Below are 19,705 nucleotides of genomic sequence, written 5' to 3' on the forward strand. Positions count from 1 at the left end.
TTATTTTATATGATCCCATCTATTAGTCGTTGATATAAGACCCCTTACAAAATTTAATAAAATATTTGTCATTTATTTTTTTAAAAATTAAACCATGGCTTTTCCATCTGCCTCTCTAACCCGATGAATCATACCAATGAAAGGGTAATTTTTGAAAGTTGCAAAAATGTTTAACATTTAATCAATCTTAACTAACTTCCTTAATATTATAAAAGTAGTTAATATAGGACTTTACATAATAAGGAGGGAATTAAGGAGTGGCTTATTAGGTCTTGTTATGATTAAATAAATGAAGTTGGGGGCGCTTTGCTTGGCAAAATATGAACAGCTTAGATCGCTAGAGATTTTGGGGAATATTCGGGTGCATGAACCGGACGACCCGATCATGCATCAATCTTTTTTTTCTTTTTTTTTTTTTTTTGTGTGGTGCACAACACATATACAATTGACTGCGATCGATCTCGGGGGATGTACGATTTATAAATTGGGTTTCGGTTGAAGATAGCTAAGCGTATAGGGTCGTCCTCTGGTTCAACGTATGAGTATGAGTCAGCCGCTCCTAAATCACACTGTCGGGAGATGAACAAGAATCTTACAATCCCAAAGTCAACCAACTCTTATCCATTCCATTCTCGCTATATGCTACATCCTTAATTAATTTATCATCCTTAATTTTCGTTGAAAAACTATTAACACCACGGAATGAAACAAAGACCAATCAATTGAAACGTAAAATAAAACAGGAACGTACTTAACGTTTATGAAAAATCAGAATGTTAAATTTGAAGAGAAAAGCGTCAACTTTTATAATTATTATTATTTTTACAAAAAAAATTAACTCTAAATTACCAAGGGATGTGACAACTGATGACCAGCATAGTGATCAACGACCAAATTAATGTGCATTTTAACTTGTAAATCTAACGCCACAACCTAGGCAGGGAAATGATGGATGTTAACTGTCAAGAGCCTAATAAATTAAATTAAATAGATCTGAAATCTCAAAAGTGATGAGAGGAAGGGCTTGTTTGGGTTTCCCTCCAAAATTTATTTAAATTATATTTAAAATGTGCTTTTGTTAAAATGAATAAATAATTGCTATTTTTAAATAGACTTTTTAAGTTTAAGTATGTGTTAATTTACGGTTTCAAGTGCACACTGGTGATGGGATCGTGCAGAGATGTTCGGTTTATGTACTTGAACATTTTTTAAAGTGACCCCGCTGATGTCCCCTGCTCAGGAGAATAAGTATGATTGAGCTACCCCATCCAGGCTCTCACTTTCTGCTTATTTCTGGCTTCTTTGATCCCTTCACATCCATCATCCATCCAAAGTCAGAAATAATATATATAATTTGTCAAATTCAACTCTTTTGAATTTTACAACTTGGTCACGTCCTCCGGTCTCCAGTGAAATTAAATATCAGCATCCAGCCATTAAGACATATATAATTAATAATGATCACTGAATCGACTTCACTGAAGTTGGGATTAGATATCCCTTCAATTTTATTTGTAGTGACGTCCTTTTCCTACTTTATTACTTAATATTCATCACTGAGTGGGGCATTGATGTATTATTTGTTGTAGAGTTGGTAAACGGGCGGGCCTAACCATATGGGCTCGACCCTTATGAGCCTAGGCCCTAAAACCCGGTTATCCCAATTTTACCCTAAAATTAAAGCCCGACCCTTATTTATAGAGTTCAGGGTCGAGCCCGTAAGCCCGGATAAGAATAAAATAAAATAAAATTCAACATTAAAATTTATTTAGAATATTTTAAAATTTAACATATATCAAACCAAAGTCTCACATAATCTAAAAAATGAACAAAAAATTTAAAAGTCCAAATAAAATGAAGGCAAACATCATCATCAATCCTAACCAAAATTTCCCTCATTATCATCCATAAATAAAATATTAAAACCCTTAGATGTAGATCCACTTGTAAAAGATGGAGGCGGAGGCTCAATATGAATTATTTCTGCAGCTTCTTCATCGTCACCTACAATAATTATTAATTAAATTGTTTTATTATCAAATATATATATATACATATATCACAAGATAAAATATAAAAATTACTATAAAATGGCACAAAACAATTCAACCAATTGCTGGTACAAAATACAAATCAATGTTTGCACATTATCTGAAAAAAGGTGAAAAAAATACTTTGTGAATAGTAAAACGACTTCACGGGCTGTCCGAGCCCAAGCCCTTTTTTTAGGGTTTAAAAGGGCCGGGCTTTGAAGCCCGATTACCCTAAAAAATGTCAAATTTTTAAGCCCGAATCCTTATTGAAACGGGCTTAAATGGCAGCCCGTCAAACCCGACCTAAATTCTTGACTCTAATTATTACCTCTTATTCATTACACGAGCCGTGAAGGGTACAGTGGCGAGTGAATCCACGGGTGGAATTTCAGCCCGCTTTCATAGAACGGTGAGAAAGCATCTCTTGCCTAAAAGAAAGTTTGTCTGCTACGGCAAAGCTGGCCAGCCTTTTGCGAACCAAGGAATCCCATCAACCCCTTTTATTTTTATGCTTCTTCGAGGCTCACACAGACCAGGAAACAATGACATGTGTATATGTGTACAAATATAATTTCTTTTTGAAAAATAAAATAAAACTTGTCAAGGTGGAAAGATGATCCACGTACGTCTGGTTCTTCTTCTTCTTCGCCGTAATATTTTCATTATAGAGCACAGCTCATTGAATTAATAAGAGTGGGGAGTGGCGAGGCTTTTATGATAATGACGAGCCTCCATTTCTTTTGTGGTTAGCTTTCAACTCAATGCTTTCCGTCCAATCATTAATCTCCCCTCTGAGACGACACACTGCTGATTTTAATATGTGTGGGTGATCTGGCAGCATCTTTGCTTGGAATTCAAGCTCCTTTATAAGCACCTCTTCCTCCTTTATATGGTCCACTTATTCCACTCTCTGTTTATTCAAGATTAGACTAGTTTCCGAAAATGGGAAGGCAGCCTTGTTGTGATAAGGTTGGTTTGAAGCGAGGCCCTTGGACCATTGAGGAAGATCACAAGCTCATCAACTTCATCCTCAACAATGGCATCCATTGCTGGCGTATGGTTCCCAAGCTTGCAGGTGCATACACTTTCCGTGTGTTCTTAATTCATTTGCGTTTGATTGGTATTTATTGCGTGTCTAAATCGGTTCTATTTGTTTCCGTTTCGGTGATTGATCAAGGTCTGCTGCGATGTGGAAAGAGCTGCAGATTGAGATGGATCAATTATCTGAGGCCAGACCTCAAGAGAGGCGGCTTCACGGATACGGAAGAGGATCAAATTATTCAGCTACATTCACGTCTTGGTAACAGGTAAAGATTTTTATACCATATATATGATTGTGTGAAGGTTAATTTATAGGATGATCACTGTTCAGTTTCACACTAACACAATGAATGATCATCACATTCTCAGGTGGTCTAAGATTGCTGCACATTTTCCTGGGAGGACGGACAATGAAATCAAGAACCATTGGAACACGAGGATCAAGAAGAAGATGAAGCTGATGGGTCTCGACCCTGTGACACACACGCCGATCGAGCAAATACAAAAGCAAGAAGTCAGCGATAATAGGAAACAAAGAAGCCAATCAAGGCCGAGTTTTTCCACAGGGTCGGAAGAAAATGTGGAGATGATAATGAAGTCCTCGGACAGTAGCGGCTGCACACTACAAGTTGTTTCAGAAGAACAAGGGAACAAGGTAGAATTAAACAAGGTGACTTGGGATGATCTTACCTATGATCTTCCAAACAAAAACGAAATAATATGCTCCGACTTGGACCTGGGATCGAGGACGAACCAAGAGAAGAATGCCAGTACTGGCTCTTTTAGTGGCTCGTCTTTTTCTCTGGAAGATTCTAGCCACCTTTCCATGAGCGAATCTTCTTACCTGGGGGAAAACTCGTTACTGGAATGGGTCGATAGTATTAGCATGGAATCCATTCTCGAATGGGATGGCTTCGATCCTTTGATGGATCAGGATGTTTTCTGCTTTGGAAATAGATAATCAGTATAACAACCCTTAGAATTTTGACAATCTCTCTGAAGCAAAATAACATCTCTGAGAAAAAACTAAATGTAAAGAAGTTTGCTACGTGCTTCGATGTCCCTGCATTTCCTGGTTCTGTGGTGAATTAATGCTTAACTTTGAGGCATGTGATGATGCTTTTCATGTCGAATGCCAATTGGAGTTATGTGATCGCTTGGTCTTTCATTTCATTATTACTTTGGATTGATTGGGGATAGGACAGGCTTGAAAACAATCATCACTTGTTCTTGTCTCCTGCGTAACTGGCCGTGTGTAGATTTTAATTTATTGAAGTGGTCACACACAGCATCATGATCATATGCCCAGGTTTTCTCACTTGGTCCCTTGCGTCTTTTGAATCAATAATAATAATTGATTTGATTAATTAGATGCATTTTGCACCTTGTTTTCATCGATCCCATGGCTTTTTTTTTTTTTTTTGGGTCCTCATTTCTAAATCCACCCTCACTTTTGGCTTTTGATTTGATAAAAGTATATATCAAGTGAGCAGTTTATATTTGATCAATGAAAACGAAGTGATATGATATGTTCAACCAGATAGGTGTATAATGATGACTCATGACTGTGGAAAAGAAAGCAGGCAACATATAATGTATAAAATAAAGCACTTAAACATGCTTAATTAATAGAAGCGTGTACATGTTGGGACAAATTAAAGACTCGTGCAACTTTAGGACGTGATGCATATAATGCAGCTTTTTTATTGAAGCGATAAACATTTGGAGTTGAATAATTGGGAGTGAGTCGTGCCAAGCACTGAAACCAATTATATTGGAATGGGAATCTCCGTCACTTCCTCTATGCATGAATCTGGGGGAAGTTCTTTCATATATTTAATTATCTCAGATCAAAATAACTGTGAATCTACGAACATGATCTTGAGTATACATGAGGAAGTAAATTAAATTGGTGCGCTTCATATGTAGTAATATTTTTAATAATATTGATAAGAGACAAGATAATGATTCACAGTTATAATTAAACAAGCTATAAAATATTTAATTAAAAATTGAATCACGATATAATTGATAAAAGGGGGGTTGGATTTCTGTAATTACTTGGGTGATTTTTTGTAAATCACTTTGGATTGAAGTGCTGAAGCATCCACATGTGGGGGCTTAAGAATGATGAGATCATAACTTTTTATTGTTTCCTTAAAAAAGAGGTCGCGGGCATCATCATGGAGTGTCGAATAAGGTTTCTTCGCCTGGTCGCTTATTTCTGTCGGTTATTATCAATAATAATTTCGTGTTAAGTAGACCCACTTAATTCAACCCTCAGTTGTTGCTCGTCTAATTACCACTCCCAATTACTATGTACTTCTTCATTATACAACGTATTCTGCAAATAATTGATGGTCCCATGGATATTAGGTATTTGATGTGATATTAATTACATTAATTTTTTCATTATTTTTAATAGTTGGATCGCCAATTTTCTCACTTCACTATATTTTGTCTCTAATTTGAATGTTTTTCATGATCTTCATCATTTGCTTGCAGTTGTTTGCGTATTTGATTGGAACTGTTTTTCATTAATCTATATGACTCATATTTTTACCCTTGCATTAAGGGGTTTTTCACATTAATAATTTGTAGTGTCTTTGGCTAAATTTGTGCTATTTATTTTTCTGTCATATACTTGTTTATTTGCTCCTCTAAAGTTCTAGCAAGTGGTGGAAATTTATTTTCACCAGATATAAATTATTGGGCCATATTTTTCTCATTATTAACCACCTTTTTTTCTTGATTATAATGATATGTTTAGAGGTGCCTTATAATAAATAGTAGAGGGAGTATTTCCTAGTAACTTAATCTTTCTATAAATTCACTTTGAAGTTCTAGGAAGTGATAGGAATTTATTTTCGCTAGGTATAAATTATTGGCCTTGTTTTTCTCATCATTAACCGCTTTTTTTTTTTTTTCTTGATTGTGATGATATGTTTAGAGGTTCCTTATAATGAACAGCGTGGGGAGTATTTCCTAGTAACTTAAACTTTCTATAAATTCACTTTATGAACTCCAAAATACCCGCCCTTATTAATTTTTTGTAACCAATGAAGAAACATTTCTATTCATAAACAGGAATCCATCTAGTCCTTACCATTAAGGCTTGTCAAATATTCAACATAGATTGAGAACATTATTATTAGTTAATACTTTCAAAATTGTAGAATTATTCTGAATGAAATTTATTAATAATAGGGGGTTGTTTTATTAGCTAAGATATCATTTAATTTATTAGTAAATATCAAAACAAAGGTATTTAAGGGGGGGGGAATTAGTAAGGACGCAAGGGAGTAAAAATTGAATCTCACAATTTGCACTGCCCATAATGTGTCCATATTGATAACTAGAAATCATATTAAATAATTTTATTATTATCTTGTAACTTGCTCTACTAATACTTTAATTTTTAAATCAAATCAAATTGAATTAAAACTTAGACCTTATATATTTAGTGCCAGTTTGAATAGCATTTTTGAAAATTTAAATATACTTTTGATTCAATATTCAAAATAAATATTATGAAACTAAATTAATAGATATTTTAAAAAGTACATCCAATCAAAAATAATAAATAAATAGAATAAAATATAGAAAGCGCGCGGAAAAAGGCCAGTACTATTGCAATATGAAAAGTAACAATAAGGGTTTGTGATTTTGGTAGTGGCAGAGGAAGCAGCCAAATTCGTGATGTCAGGTCTTAAATAAAGAGGTTTAAATTCTCTAAAATTATTTTGAAGAAGACAATCCTAACAAAGACATCATATTTATTAACATTTAAAATATTCTCAATGTTTTTAATTAATAATTAATTTTTTGACTTAATAAGATGATAAATCAAAACTAAAATGGTCATGGCCTAGATATGGATGGGTTAGATTTGATATAAATGACTCAGTCAATAATTAAGATGCAACTTCCTGTTATGGCCTTATTTAAAATGAACATGACAATTGAATGAATGGCTTTTCCAAATATATCAAATATCACTCAAGTATAAGAACTAAATTTATGGATATCTTGAAAGAACTAAACATTTGTTGGGCTAAAAAGATTGATAAATTTAATGTTTAGTTTAACTTTTTAAAAACTCTCACGTTAATATGCAATGAGTTATTTATAAATCACCTTTTAATTCCAACTATCAACAAAATAAAAAATTTTGTTATAAGAGACTGAATGATTACCTTCGATCACGTCTATAGGGAGGCTAACAAATGTGTAATTTGGTTGACTCATTAAGCTTCTATCGATGAATTTAATATTTATATTTTTGACACCCCATCACTTGGTTGTAGAATTTGTTATATGTTGATATGACACAACATGTCATCTAACACACTTTTTGTGGCTTTTATTTAAAAAAAAAATCTCTAAAATTTAAACACGTAAATTTTTATAAATTATTTTAATATTTTTCATTTTATTGTTTTTTTAAGGCATATAAATTTCTATTTTTATTTAAATATCTCAACATCCCACAGTTGCGAGACTTCTACATAAATATACATATATCAATTTTAGAGGAGGTAAATCCAACTTAAATATGTATGGTTCTTTAATTCAGGAACGTGCTGGGAAATATAAAGGAACGACGCAATTTCATAAATAAATAAATAAATAAATAAATATATATATATATATATTTAACGTGGATGTATATGCAAGAATCGGGGCATACTTAAATTAACACAATGCGAGATCCACGATGCTTCTCCACCCTTCGCCATCCAAGGCTAAAAATCCACACACACACACACACACACAATTCGCGTCACACACACACACACACACACACACAGATATATATATATATATATATATATAATTCGCGTGGCTCATATAATGTCAATACTTCATGTAACCCAAACTGTTTTCTCTTTTTTGCTAGGGCGATTGATCCAAATGAAATGACCCCAACTTCAGCGGCAGATCTTTATTTATTTTTTATTGTTGTTTCTAATGATTTTAAAATATTTTTGCTACAGAAGAATACAAGTAACAACTAGCAAGGATTAATTACTTAAATTAAAACCATCAAACTAGATTACAGATAAAATATTAAAAAGGAAAAAGAAAAGTTAAAACTCTTACATTCGCACATAAGACTTTTAAGTTTCAAGTTTTTAAATGTTCAATTGTAATTTGACTTCTTTTCTTTTCTTTCTTTCTCCAAAAAATAACAGATTTTTTTTTTGAGAAAACCCTAAAATTCTTTTTGCTCTGGTCCAAAGAAAATAGTCAAATTCAAACGACCTAAACGGTTGGGCATGAAGTTGGAGATTTGGTTTATAACTACCTGTTTGGATTGACAGAAAGATTGACTATTGAGGCTAAATAATCAATTTTCAAAAAAGTTACCCAAACAATTAATAATTTAATAATTGATATTGATCTAAATCATGTTTTGAAATAAATCAATGGGAGTTGCTTATAAATTCAATTTTAATGTCAAATAATATATTTTACTTTTTAGATAAAGTTTAACAAATTTAATAATTTTCAATACAACTTTATTAATAATTTAATTTTAAAAAGTAATATTCTTTATTTTAATTTATACAACTAAAATTAATTTTAGCATCCAGACAAATTGCATTACAATATAATCAATTATAATTAAAATTAATTATATTAATTAATTATTTTTATAACCAATTACATCCAATTTTTCAAACGGGCCCTGAAGCTTTATTCAAACATGGGCCCCAAATCAAAGTGAATATTAGAGTTAGTAATACATGCCCAGCAGAGCCGAGCTTGCAATTAAGACCCTTCAAATGTAATTTAAGCTTAAACGGGTTGACCCTAATGGGCTTAAAAATAAATAGGTTGGCCTTAAAGGGCCAAGAGCTAGCCCATTTAAACTCATGTAACTCTTTTTTTTTTTTGTATTTAAGTGATTAAGTTTTGATAGACTCTTGGACTTAGAAAAAAGTTTAAGCATGATTAATCTGTACATGTTAGCCTATATCTACAGGGAAGAAAAAACATTAAAAAAATAACAACTAACCCTAAATCCAATAACTTAACTCTCCAGACTCCATTCCATCGATTCTACCCCTTTGCAATTTATCTCTTATTCATGTGAGTTGTACTTGTCTCTCATTATTTTTCTTTATCGATAGCATCTCCCAAATCCTAATGATGCTCCTCTATTTACGACCGTGCTTCCTTGTACTCCTTCGCCTGTGACAGTGCTTCGCCGAGCTTAAAGACTCAAATGATAGCATCTCTCAAGTCCTTCTCTTGGTCGAATAGAATTGTAGTCTAATTTGCTTTTCCTTGTTCTTCCCTCATTTTTAGTTTTGCTCTCAATCAGACTTATGTCTATGTTTTATCTCGTTTAATCATTCTGATGCTAACATTTTGTTTGTGTTTGTGATTTATTTAGTTGTTTATTTTGATTGCTGTCATTTTGTTTATTGATATGGTTGTATTCTTGATTTATATATTGGTTTACGATTTTTGAGTTGTGAAATGAAATGAAGTATTACTATTTAATTTGATAAAAAATTTAATAAAAAAAATAAAAATAAGTAATAGGGCTTGAAGCCTGCAAGGTCGGCCCAGAGCCCGCTGTCTTAAGGGTTGAGCCTATCAATTCGATGCCTTAAAAGAAAAATAGGCTTTTTAAGCCCAACCCTTTTAGGCCTGAGCCCGTTAAGGGCCGTTGGGCAAGCTCATTTTTTCAGCTCTAGTGAATAAGACGGTAATGCTCAAGCAAAACAAAGATTAGTGCAAATCATTAATAAAAGTTTATTTAGGATCCGTTTCAATTTCAGTTAGATATAATTAATTTTAAAAATAATTTATTAAATGAATTATTTTAAAGGTAAAATTGTATTTTTATCCTTAAAGTATTTTTTGAAGAGCACCCAATATCCTAACATTTTTGTTAGAGTAATTTTACCCTTAACATTATCAAAACGGAGCATTTTGATAACGTTAAATTTTTAATGTTGACATCAAATATTGCCTATTAAAAAATTTGTTGAAAAAGGCAAAAATGTTCTATTTGGATAGCACTAAGGGTAAAATTACTCCAACAAAAATGTTAGGGTGTTAGGTGTTCCTTAAAAAATATTTTAAGGATAAAAATGCACCTTTACCCAAATAATTATAATTGATTATATTATAATGCAATATGTTAGAATACTATTTTTTTAAAAATTAATTTTAATATAATTGAAGATGTTTGGATAACTTATTCATAATCAATTTTATTTGTGTTAATTCCCATAAAGGACATTTCTTTTTAAAATTAAATTATTGATAAATTTATATATAGTATTATTGAATTTGTTAAATCCTATTCAAAAAGTAAAATATATTATTTAAATTATATATATGATTAATTATAAAAAATTAAATTATACCAATATTAACAATTTTAATTTACATAAATAAATAACTCAATATATCTTAGTTCAATAAATTTTATAAAAGAGAAAGATTTAATTCTTAAATGTCAAATATTAATTTTGTAATAACTAATGAATATGATAATATACAAGTTAATCTCTAATGACATCATGAATATAAGCTATATTCGACAAAGATGATAAGCACTGTCTAGAAATTTTTGCAACATAAAAAATGTAACAATGTGATAAATGACGCAAAACTTTTTTTTCTAGACCTTTGCAACAATCTTTGTAATGATCCTCAATTTAAAATTAAATTAAATTATTTTTTCTCTATCAATTAATATTTTATTTAAATTAATTTTATAACAAGTGCTAAGTGGAGGATGGTGTTTGATAAGAATTTATTTTAGTAACTTTTTTAAGGATTTAAAATTTAAATTTTACTAAGAAAAAAATAGAAGAGAAAGGAGTTTAATTTTATTTTTATTAAATTTTGTGTCTTTTTTATACTTTGTTTTTCTTAGGCCTTTCTTATAATTTTCCCACATTCCTTTATAATTCCAACGCAGAAGCTAAGTGTTTTAGCTTCAGGAAAAAATCAATTTTTTGAAAAAAAAATCAATTCTTTGGTTTAATTGGTGTTTGAGTAATGTGATTGAAAAATCGATTTTTAACTCAAAAAATTGATTAAATTTTGTATCCAAACACACAGTTAGTGGATAATTTATAAAATAGAGGATTCAATTGTCATTGTTGTTCTTGATGTGATAATTTTGTCGATGTAAATATTTATGTAAGCATTCTTTAAACACATTATATTTTAAGGCTTATTGGATTGAATTTAGGAAAGAGTATTAAATTTCGTGAAGCCTGAATCAGTGACGTTTTTATTCTCTTTATTTTATTCATCAATTTGAGACTAAATTATTTATTCTCTCTTTTTAAGTCTGCTAACGTTAAAGGGTGGGAATTATGGCTTCCACTTTACTAACCAACCATTGAATTATTTATTTTGATTATTTAATAAGTTATTTATTTCACTGGTAAATACTCTTAAAACTAAATTATCAAATTAATTTAAAAAATTCTGTGCACGTCCTGTGAAGGGATCATCTAATGAATGGACCATCATATACAGCCACACAGAGATGGACATTAAGCAAATGAAGGTTTTTTTTTTTTTTTTATACATCTTACGAAAAAGAACCGTTGAAGTTAAGATCTTTAAGATTTATTCGTACGATAACATAAAATAGTGAGTAATTATTAGAGGAGCTCGCTCGATTATAACATGGTCAGACTTCAAACATTGCGCAGTACAAGCTTGTTTTCCAAGTCGAAGCTGTCGGCTTTAAGGCATCGTGCATAGCTTTCGATTTAAATTTCAAATTTGAACGGTCCGTAATCGCGAAGGGCTCAGCGGCTCAGACCAACCAAAAAAAAAAAAATCAAAGAGGAAACAAGAAGGGCCACGTAAATAAAATCAATCCAAACAAAGACAATCCAAAGAGTAAAAACTAAAAAAAGATCAGATCTTTTGAGGCTTCGACGTTGCAGAAAGCCAGAAACATGGGAGAATCGGCCTGTCTTTTGCAACAACAACCATTCTGCTATGCTTCCGGCATTTCCAACGAGGCCAACGAGGTCAGTTCATTCACCCTCATGCTTCATACTTTGCATTCTTCGATTCTCAAATCTTTTCGTCTTTTCCTTCTTCACGACGAACCACAAAAATTGGATCTTCAAGTTATTCCTCTGCCTTGGCCATAAATAGAAAGTTATTCCTCTGCTCTTTCTTTTACCGGACCAGTCTTCTACAATTCTTGACTTGAAGGGTTAAGTTTAACCGCTTTGGTCATTTTATTTGGGGTTCACATTAACCGAAAGTAACATTTCTTCGTCTTGAATGGCTTGAAAAACCTGGGAAAATTGTGCGTTTCAGAGCAACCTAATTCATGCATTCGGGCAGTCAATTTCATTTGGGAGGTTTGGTTCGGAGTCTTTGGCTTGGGAGAGATGGTCTACTTTCTCTCACAATCGCTACGTCGAAGAGGCAGAGAGGTTTTCACGTCCTGGATCAGTTGCAGAGAAGAAAGCTTTCTTTGAAGCTCATTACAAGAAGCTCGCTGCTCAAAAGGCTGCTGCTTTGCTTGAACAAGCAAATAATGCTACGTCAAACAATGCCACCAACCAAGAACACGACCAAACGGCTCATCAGGCCACAAGTCCACCTCCTGAAGCAGTTCACTATAAGAAACAAGAAGTTAATGTTGTTGATTCCAAGCCAAATGCCACACCCAGCGATTCACATTCAAATCTACGCGATAATAACAGAGTGGAAGAGTGCCCTCTTGTGACTAATTCAATTAAGGTTGAATTACAAAACCAGCTTGAAGATGTTGATACCCATAAGGACGCAAGTGAAAAGGTAGAATACTGAAATGTGATTGTGTTGTTCTGTAACCAGTGAATGTTTCATGTTTTAGAACTTTCGTGTTGTTTATTGCAGCACAGTGCTGATTATGAAGATGAAGTTTTGGCACCGATGAGCACCAAAAAACCGCCAGCCTTTTCCCTGAAGTCGTTCGAGTCCACTGAAACTTCCAAGTTCAGCTCGACACCTGCCAAACCTGTTTCTCAGAAAAACGAAAACATTATGGGTACCCCAGTGAGAAGCAACAAGCCAGCATTAGGCTCGGTCGATAAAAAGAAACCAACCGTTAATGTCACACCCATTGGCTCGGTTGACAAGAAGAGATCAACCGTCAAATTCACACTCATTAGCTCGGTTGATAAGAAAAGGCCAACCGTTAGTTTCACACCCATTAGAGAACTCAATAGATTGACTGCATCGGTCATGAGGAAGTTTGAAGGTGCAAGAGTTTCCAAGGCTTCAAAGGAAAGTTCGACTCCCTTGAGAACCCCAACCAAGGTATTCTTCTGGGTTTCTTCTTTTGTTATGTCAAATACAGTTTGTGTTTTCAAATCGACTTCAAATTGCCGCCCAACTGCAGGCTTCGAAGAATCAGTTGCCAAAGCATTCTTCAGTGACCCCATTGACAGAAAGGAAAAGGTAGCTGATACATTTTTTTTATGATAATTGCCACCATGAAAACCTGTTTCTTACTATTGTTTTCTTTGTAGCTGATTATGTCATGATGTTCATGTTAATGTTGTAACGCTGTAGGACCAAGACCCCTGTCGGTTCATTAGCATCGGGTAGTAATACAGCTGGCTCCAAATGGCGCTTGCTCTCTACAGAGTAAGTTAACTTCTTAGATTATGTCTCTTAAAAGCTCCATGGTTCTAGTCTTCTAGACAGAATTCAGCATTATATATCATATGCTAGATGATATTTGAAGAATATTTCATGAAATATTCAAATTTTGCTCGTGGAATTGAACTGATTGAATGAATAGCATCCGAGGTTCTTCTACCAGCAATTATAATGTCTTAAAAGGATTTCAATTTTACTGCTATTAATTTCAGATTTAGATCATTGTTTAAATTTTTTAATTTAAATGCTTGCAGGAACAAGATGAGATCCCCGATTATATCCTCCCCCTTCAGCTTGAGAACCGAAGAAAGGGCTGCCAGAAGAAAGAAGGCAACGCTCCAAACCTTGTTTCTCTCGTAATCCAGTTTTTTCAAACTTGAGGGATATACTTAAATGTGTTTCTTTCCTTGTCTATTCACTATTCATCTTCATGGAATGCAGAAACTGGAAGAGAAGTTCAACGCCAATGAGGAACAAAAGGTGCAGCTACATGCAAAGCTAAAGGTGGGTTCACGAGGAAAACTCACGGTAGTGTCATCGGATCAATTAAAAAAAAATTCAAATTCGATCGTCTTTATGTGCAGGAGAAAGCAGAAACAGAAATCAGAAGACTACGTCAGAGCTTTTGCTTTAAAGCCAGGCCACTACCTGATTTTTACAAGGAAAGGAAAGAATCGAAGAACGAGGCAAGCAAGGTATCTTTCTCAATTTTATACCTTGAATTTAGTGAGTGATTCTGTTTATAGTGGCACCGTTGTTGCCAAGCCCTACCATCCCTTGACGAAGATCTTACGGTTCAACATTGGTTCCCCATGAAGCCAGGAATGTTAATTTCTGTTTCATTTTGACACTTTGCAGTGCCAATTGACGAACCCTGAGTCACCCAAACAAGGGAAAAAACTTACTCCCAGTAGGGTACGGAGAAAATCCTCTGTGACTCCACAGAAATCTACAGTGAAAAACAATGGCACAAAGAATTATGTAGAAAAGAATGGCCGAAGCTCCAACGATCATCTAACGTCAAATCCCAGGATGAGTGCGCAGGAGAATGCACCGCCTAATATCCAGCATGAAACCCCATATGACAGCAATTGCCAAGAATCCACACAACGGCTAGAGCAGGGCATCACAAGAAAATGTCGTAGAGCTTGGCATAAAATTTAGATCACTAGAATTAAAAAGCAAAAGATGCTTGCAGAAGTGGAACGTACTAACGTACCAATATTAAATCATTGATCATGCAAAATAGAAGTCTATGGTCCTTCCAATAGAAAACCACTTCATTCTGTTTGTTTTTATCATTCTGCATTTCATAATGTTTACATGTCTCGTCTGGCTAGCATTGGCAGGAAACCCGGGGGGGGGGGGTCAATAACTAACGTTTCCCCCTTAAAATGTAAGAACTAACCTCATTGGTCAAAAACTCAAGCTAACGATAATGACCAAGCCAAAATACAAAAGATATCTAAAATGAAGGGTTCCGTCTTCCATGAAGCCAATTTCAATTCTAAATGACAAAAAGAAAAACCGTCAATTGACATTATTTGCTTTTGAAGAATATGTAAGGGAAGAAAAAACTGCTTCTTCACAACCAAGGGAATGCATAAAGAACTCCGAACCCTGATAAGATCAACAATCGAGGGCATGATTTATTCATATGATACGTGCGTAATCACCAATTCAGGGAGACAATGTTACACTATACACATGCCAGTCACATGGCTGCTCGTTTTACATTTGAAGGTAATGTAGCCAAACAAAATGATTCCTTGTAACTAATGATAATGCCCTATCATGTGATTATCACCTTAGGAAGATAATGTTCACCATTCACTTCTATTGGTGTTTTCAAGTTTGCCTCAAAAAACTCGCGTCTTTTGTCCATCTCTTTAAGATGTACAATGATGGAAGTATCCTTATATTCCTGTAATCAAGGACTTTCAATGCATGGCTGCATAAGACTCCCATGGACTCAAATTTCATACAGCTGCAACTGACAGTCTCGTTAGATGAATTAAAGGTAACTGTATACTCTCGTACGTGTTCATATAAGCTAACTTTATACTTGTACAATGATCCACTCTCACTGCAATGCTTTATCACTAGATTTAAACAAGTTTCATATTCTTTCTGAAATAATTCAAATATCTTTGGTGTGTATGGATCTCTTGCATGCTTCAAAAGAATCACATCTCCCATCAGTGCTGGCATACGCAGGCTCATATCATAATTGGCTTCTAATTCCTTATAGTGCCAATCAGTCACCACCTTCCCAAGATGCTTGAGAAATGAGATCACATCTGTATCATTCGTTAGGTGCTTCTTCAAGCTACCAATAAGATTTTCTTTCCACAGCAGACTTGTTATGTCAGCACAGAAATTTTGCCTTCCATATGCTGGGGCCCAATTGTCTCTGCTTTCATATATTCGACACAACCATTCATTTTTCCAAAGATTATACCTGTTCAGGAAATCATTCCATGCATTAACCAAGCCTTCCTCCTCCTCGTGATCAAAAAAACAGCTTCTCAAGTCATTAACAAAAGAATTAGATCCCACAGACAGGTGACTGAGTTGATTTAGTGTATTTTGGTACACATGCCAAGCACAGATTTGGCAGTTGGTTTCAAGCAAGACAGAAGAGACTGCTTCAGCTATTATTTCATCTTGATCTATAAGAATTGTCTTTGGCTGTCTCCTGGACATTGCCTCCAAGAAAACTTGAAATAGCCACTTGAAAGATTCAACTGTTTCATCATATAGAAGTGCAGCCCCAAAGATAACCATTTGCTTGTGATTATTGACACCAAGAAATGGAGCAAATGGGCGGGAGTCTCTACAAAATCTGTAACTACAATCAAAGCAAACAACATCACCAAAATCACAGTAGTCTCCTACCATCTTTGTGTCTGCCCAAAACATATTAGTTATTTGATCACTAGAATCACGTTGGAAGGCATAAAAGAAGGAAGGATTTTTGGATCGCTTGCTTCGAAAGTGATGCTTTAGCTTTTCAATTTCTCCCTCTTTCATTTCTCTTGTGTGCTTGAAAGGCAATTTATTTCCATATTCTATGGGGTCACAACCCGTATCATCTAAACCTTTAATAGCCTTGCAATTTGGTCCAGACTTAGGATGCACCTTGGAACCATCTAGCATGTTGCTCTCAATGGCTTGATTTGTGGCTATTCTCTTCTGTGATCGTAACATGTGAACTCTACAAGCAGCAACAAGCTCATGATTATGCTTTTCTTCAAAATGAGTTACACAATATCTACCATCAGGCTGACGAGAAATGACCAGTTGTGCTAAACATCCAATTCTAGTCTCTTTTCGAGGCCTCTTCACAGTCATATCACGTTTGTCTTTCTGCCGAAAACCTTCCCGAAAGCATGTGAACCTCCTAGATGCGACAGCACCATCAATTTTACTTCTATTTACATAATCTTTCCGAACACTGAAACCTACACGTCCAGCATATGTATTATAAAAGTCATATGCATGATCTTCTGAGTCAAATCCCATTCCAAGTTTTGGTACCCCATCCAACACAGAATTATTAGACAAGTTAGATTCAACTGCTTGAGCAAAACTCAATCTTCTCTGTGATGGTAACATATAAGCCGTACAGGGTGTTGCAAACTCATGATTGTGCCCTGCTTCAAAATGAGTGACATGAAACTTGCCATTAGGCTGACGAGCAATAGTCATATGCGCCAGGCATCCAGTCCTTGTTTCCAGATGGGATTTCCTTACATTGGCACTATGTTTATTAGGCCCATAACCCTGTCTATAGCAAGTGTATCTTCTAGATACCACCGCACCATTCACCCTACTTTTGTTGACAAAATCTTTTCTTATGCTGAAACCTTTCAAAACAGCATACCTGCTATAATACTTGTAAGCATGGTCTTCTGAATCAAACTCCATGCCAATTTTTGGTATCATGCACAGCTCCTCCTCAGCTGTTATGACATTACTGTTACTTGACACATCAACAGAAGAAATGTTGAATTCCTGAGACAGATTTCCATTTGCAGCATCAATCTGAAAATTGTTATCACAAGAAATGCTTGAATTCAGACAATCATCATTATTTCCCATATGAGTTTGGTCAACAGGACCAATATTTGGGCTTGCGCGCTCATTCTCAGTATCAAAGACCATGTCACAATCTGCAATTGAAGAAGCCCTGGGGCTTTGACTCTGCTGTCCGGTGTCAGTTGCTGCTCCAGATGTTTGACCTTCATTTTGCACATCATATTCTGGTGGATGGCTTTTTATATCAGGTTCTATACCCTCCATGGACCTTTATGTAAACATAACCACAAAAAAAGTAAGGGAAGAAATGTGCTGTAGCTGCAGAAGATGAGAGATTCATATAAGGATGATTGGAGACATTGTCAAACTTATCAGAAAGAAAAAAGCAGGGATAATAGTACATAAGTTTCACTTCCATGCTCTATTACTCCAGATGATAGTATCATACTAGTAAATAAATCTGCGCCATATATGTAATTTTTACTAATTCGTTACTCTAACGAGCTAACCATGCGCTTTTCAAAATTCCTCATGAATCATAATTATTAGCATGTAAATATAATTTACCCTAACACCCAGCCAGGTCTAACCCATAATCGCTCTTGAACTCCTTATCTTTTGTAGAGGAATCACGAAAGGGCTAGACTTATGTTTCAGCAGGAGAAAGATTAAAAAAAAAATAAAGCTAATTAATACAGTACGAATACATGGTCCTGTCAGGATATGTCCTAGCGTCCTAAATGTCTCACGGTTAACAATTATCTAGACGTCGACTGTACGAAGAATGCACACAACGCAAATCAAAGGGAACCATACTGCGGTCAACAATGCTGACCTTCAGAATTGGAGCTAGAATCTCAACCACTGGAAGTCTATGGATGTAGGAAGGAAAACGGACCCCAATACGAGATAGAACCCATCTGAAAGCCAATGGTGCCAAAAGGAAACATTTTTAATTGTTGCGTTATCTTCAAACAATTATATAGAGCCCAATAAACAGTTCAGAACATGAATTTTACAATGGCATCAGAAAACTCCAATAATACAGAACGTAGGGGGAACAAAAGCTGGTGAGATTTGGGCAGGGAATGAACCATAGTTAGCACAGGATTTACAAAGGTACCTGTGTTGATCATGATAAGAATTGAGAAGCACGTAAGAGACAGTGAGATTAGAACTACAAAGAGGGGAGGGGCGGGGCGGATTACGCTGCGACGGCAGCAGGGAGGATGTATGCCCAAAGATGATCTACCAAGGGGACAGGTATAGGCAGAGCAATCGGAAGTACTGTAGCATTTTAGGGCTCCAGAACCAGTTCGCTTAGAGGAAGTGCAGTGGAAGTGAAATCGCGTTTTTTCCGTCAACGTTTCATGTTTTTCTCACGGACATGAATTATTTACATTAATAATAATTTAATTTAATATATTAATATATCTTATAAAAATTAAATACATAAATATCAATATCTATATTAAATATTGCACATATGATTTATTTTTTTATTTTTTTATAAAACATTTTTATAATTTTTATATTTATATTTATCCTTTTGTCCCTACCCATTGTTGATGAAGTTATTAAACATTAGAGTATTTTATTTATAAAATATGTTTATTTAATAGCAGGGAGGTTAGAAGTTTATTGAATTTTTAAACATAATTAATAAAATTTAATATTTTTTCTCAATTCCAACAAAATATGTTAAAAAGTGACATATAAATAAAATGGTGAGAATAAACAATTGTTATCCAGCTTATAAAAGTATAAACAACCTGGCAAACTTGATTTTTGGAAACACAGTCAGTGTCTATCAATTTTGATGAGCACCATGCCCTCATCACTCTTGTGAGGTGATCTGTGCCTTTTATTTATCTTCAAAGGATTTTTACTGTTGATTTAAAATTATTTTTTAAATATTTTAATATTATATTTAT

At 34.2% G+C, this 19,705-nt stretch overlaps 3 protein-coding genes across 5 annotated transcripts; 2 read left to right on the forward strand and 1 right to left on the reverse strand.

The window, feature by feature from the left end:
• Positions 1–2,772: 2,772 nt before the first annotated feature.
• Positions 2,773–4,385, forward strand: LOC129312770 (transcription factor MYB20-like). The gene is made up of 3 exons (XM_054955478.1): positions 2,773–3,108; positions 3,211–3,340; positions 3,444–4,385. The coding sequence occupies exons 1-3, from the start codon at positions 2,976–2,978 to the stop codon at positions 4,033–4,035; spliced, it is 855 nt and encodes a 284-aa protein (XP_054811453.1). The 5' UTR covers positions 2,773–2,975; the 3' UTR covers positions 4,036–4,385.
• A 7,525-nt stretch (positions 4,386–11,910) lies between these two features.
• Positions 11,911–15,028, forward strand: LOC129312765 (protein WVD2-like 7). The gene is made up of 9 exons (XM_054955467.1): positions 11,911–12,097; positions 12,396–12,881; positions 12,963–13,385; positions 13,468–13,526; positions 13,641–13,715; positions 13,985–14,060; positions 14,172–14,234; positions 14,315–14,425; positions 14,589–15,028. Exons 1-9 carry the CDS (start codon positions 12,023–12,025, stop codon positions 14,892–14,894), a joined length of 1,674 nt encoding a protein of 557 aa, XP_054811442.1. The 5' UTR covers positions 11,911–12,022; the 3' UTR covers positions 14,895–15,028.
• A 187-nt stretch (positions 15,029–15,215) lies between these two features.
• On the reverse strand, positions 15,216–19,135 carry LOC129312747 (protein FAR1-RELATED SEQUENCE 5-like). Of its 3 annotated transcripts, none has more exons than XM_054955438.1 (3): positions 18,895–19,135; positions 18,607–18,691; positions 15,216–18,039 (listed from the first exon to the last, which is right to left on the reverse strand). In XM_054955438.1, exon 3 carries the CDS (start codon positions 18,033–18,035, stop codon positions 15,579–15,581), a length of 2,457 nt encoding a protein of 818 aa, XP_054811413.1. In that variant the 5' UTR covers positions 18,036–18,039; positions 18,607–18,691; positions 18,895–19,135; the 3' UTR covers positions 15,216–15,578. The 3 variants fall into 3 exon arrangements, with proteins under 3 accessions (XP_054811413.1, XP_054811422.1, XP_054811429.1); XM_054955447.1 differs by having other exon boundaries at positions 15,216–18,089; XM_054955454.1 differs by lacking the exon at positions 18,607–18,691.
• Between the last annotated feature and the right edge of the window lie 570 nt (positions 19,136–19,705).

Source organism: Prosopis cineraria, unplaced genomic scaffold (genome assembly GCF_029017545.1).
Source record: "Prosopis cineraria cultivar Desert tree isolate PC_DT_omini unplaced genomic scaffold, ASM2901754v1 PC1, whole genome shotgun sequence".
In the NCBI taxonomy this organism is placed as follows: domain Eukaryota; kingdom Viridiplantae; phylum Streptophyta; class Magnoliopsida; order Fabales; family Fabaceae; genus Prosopis; species Prosopis cineraria.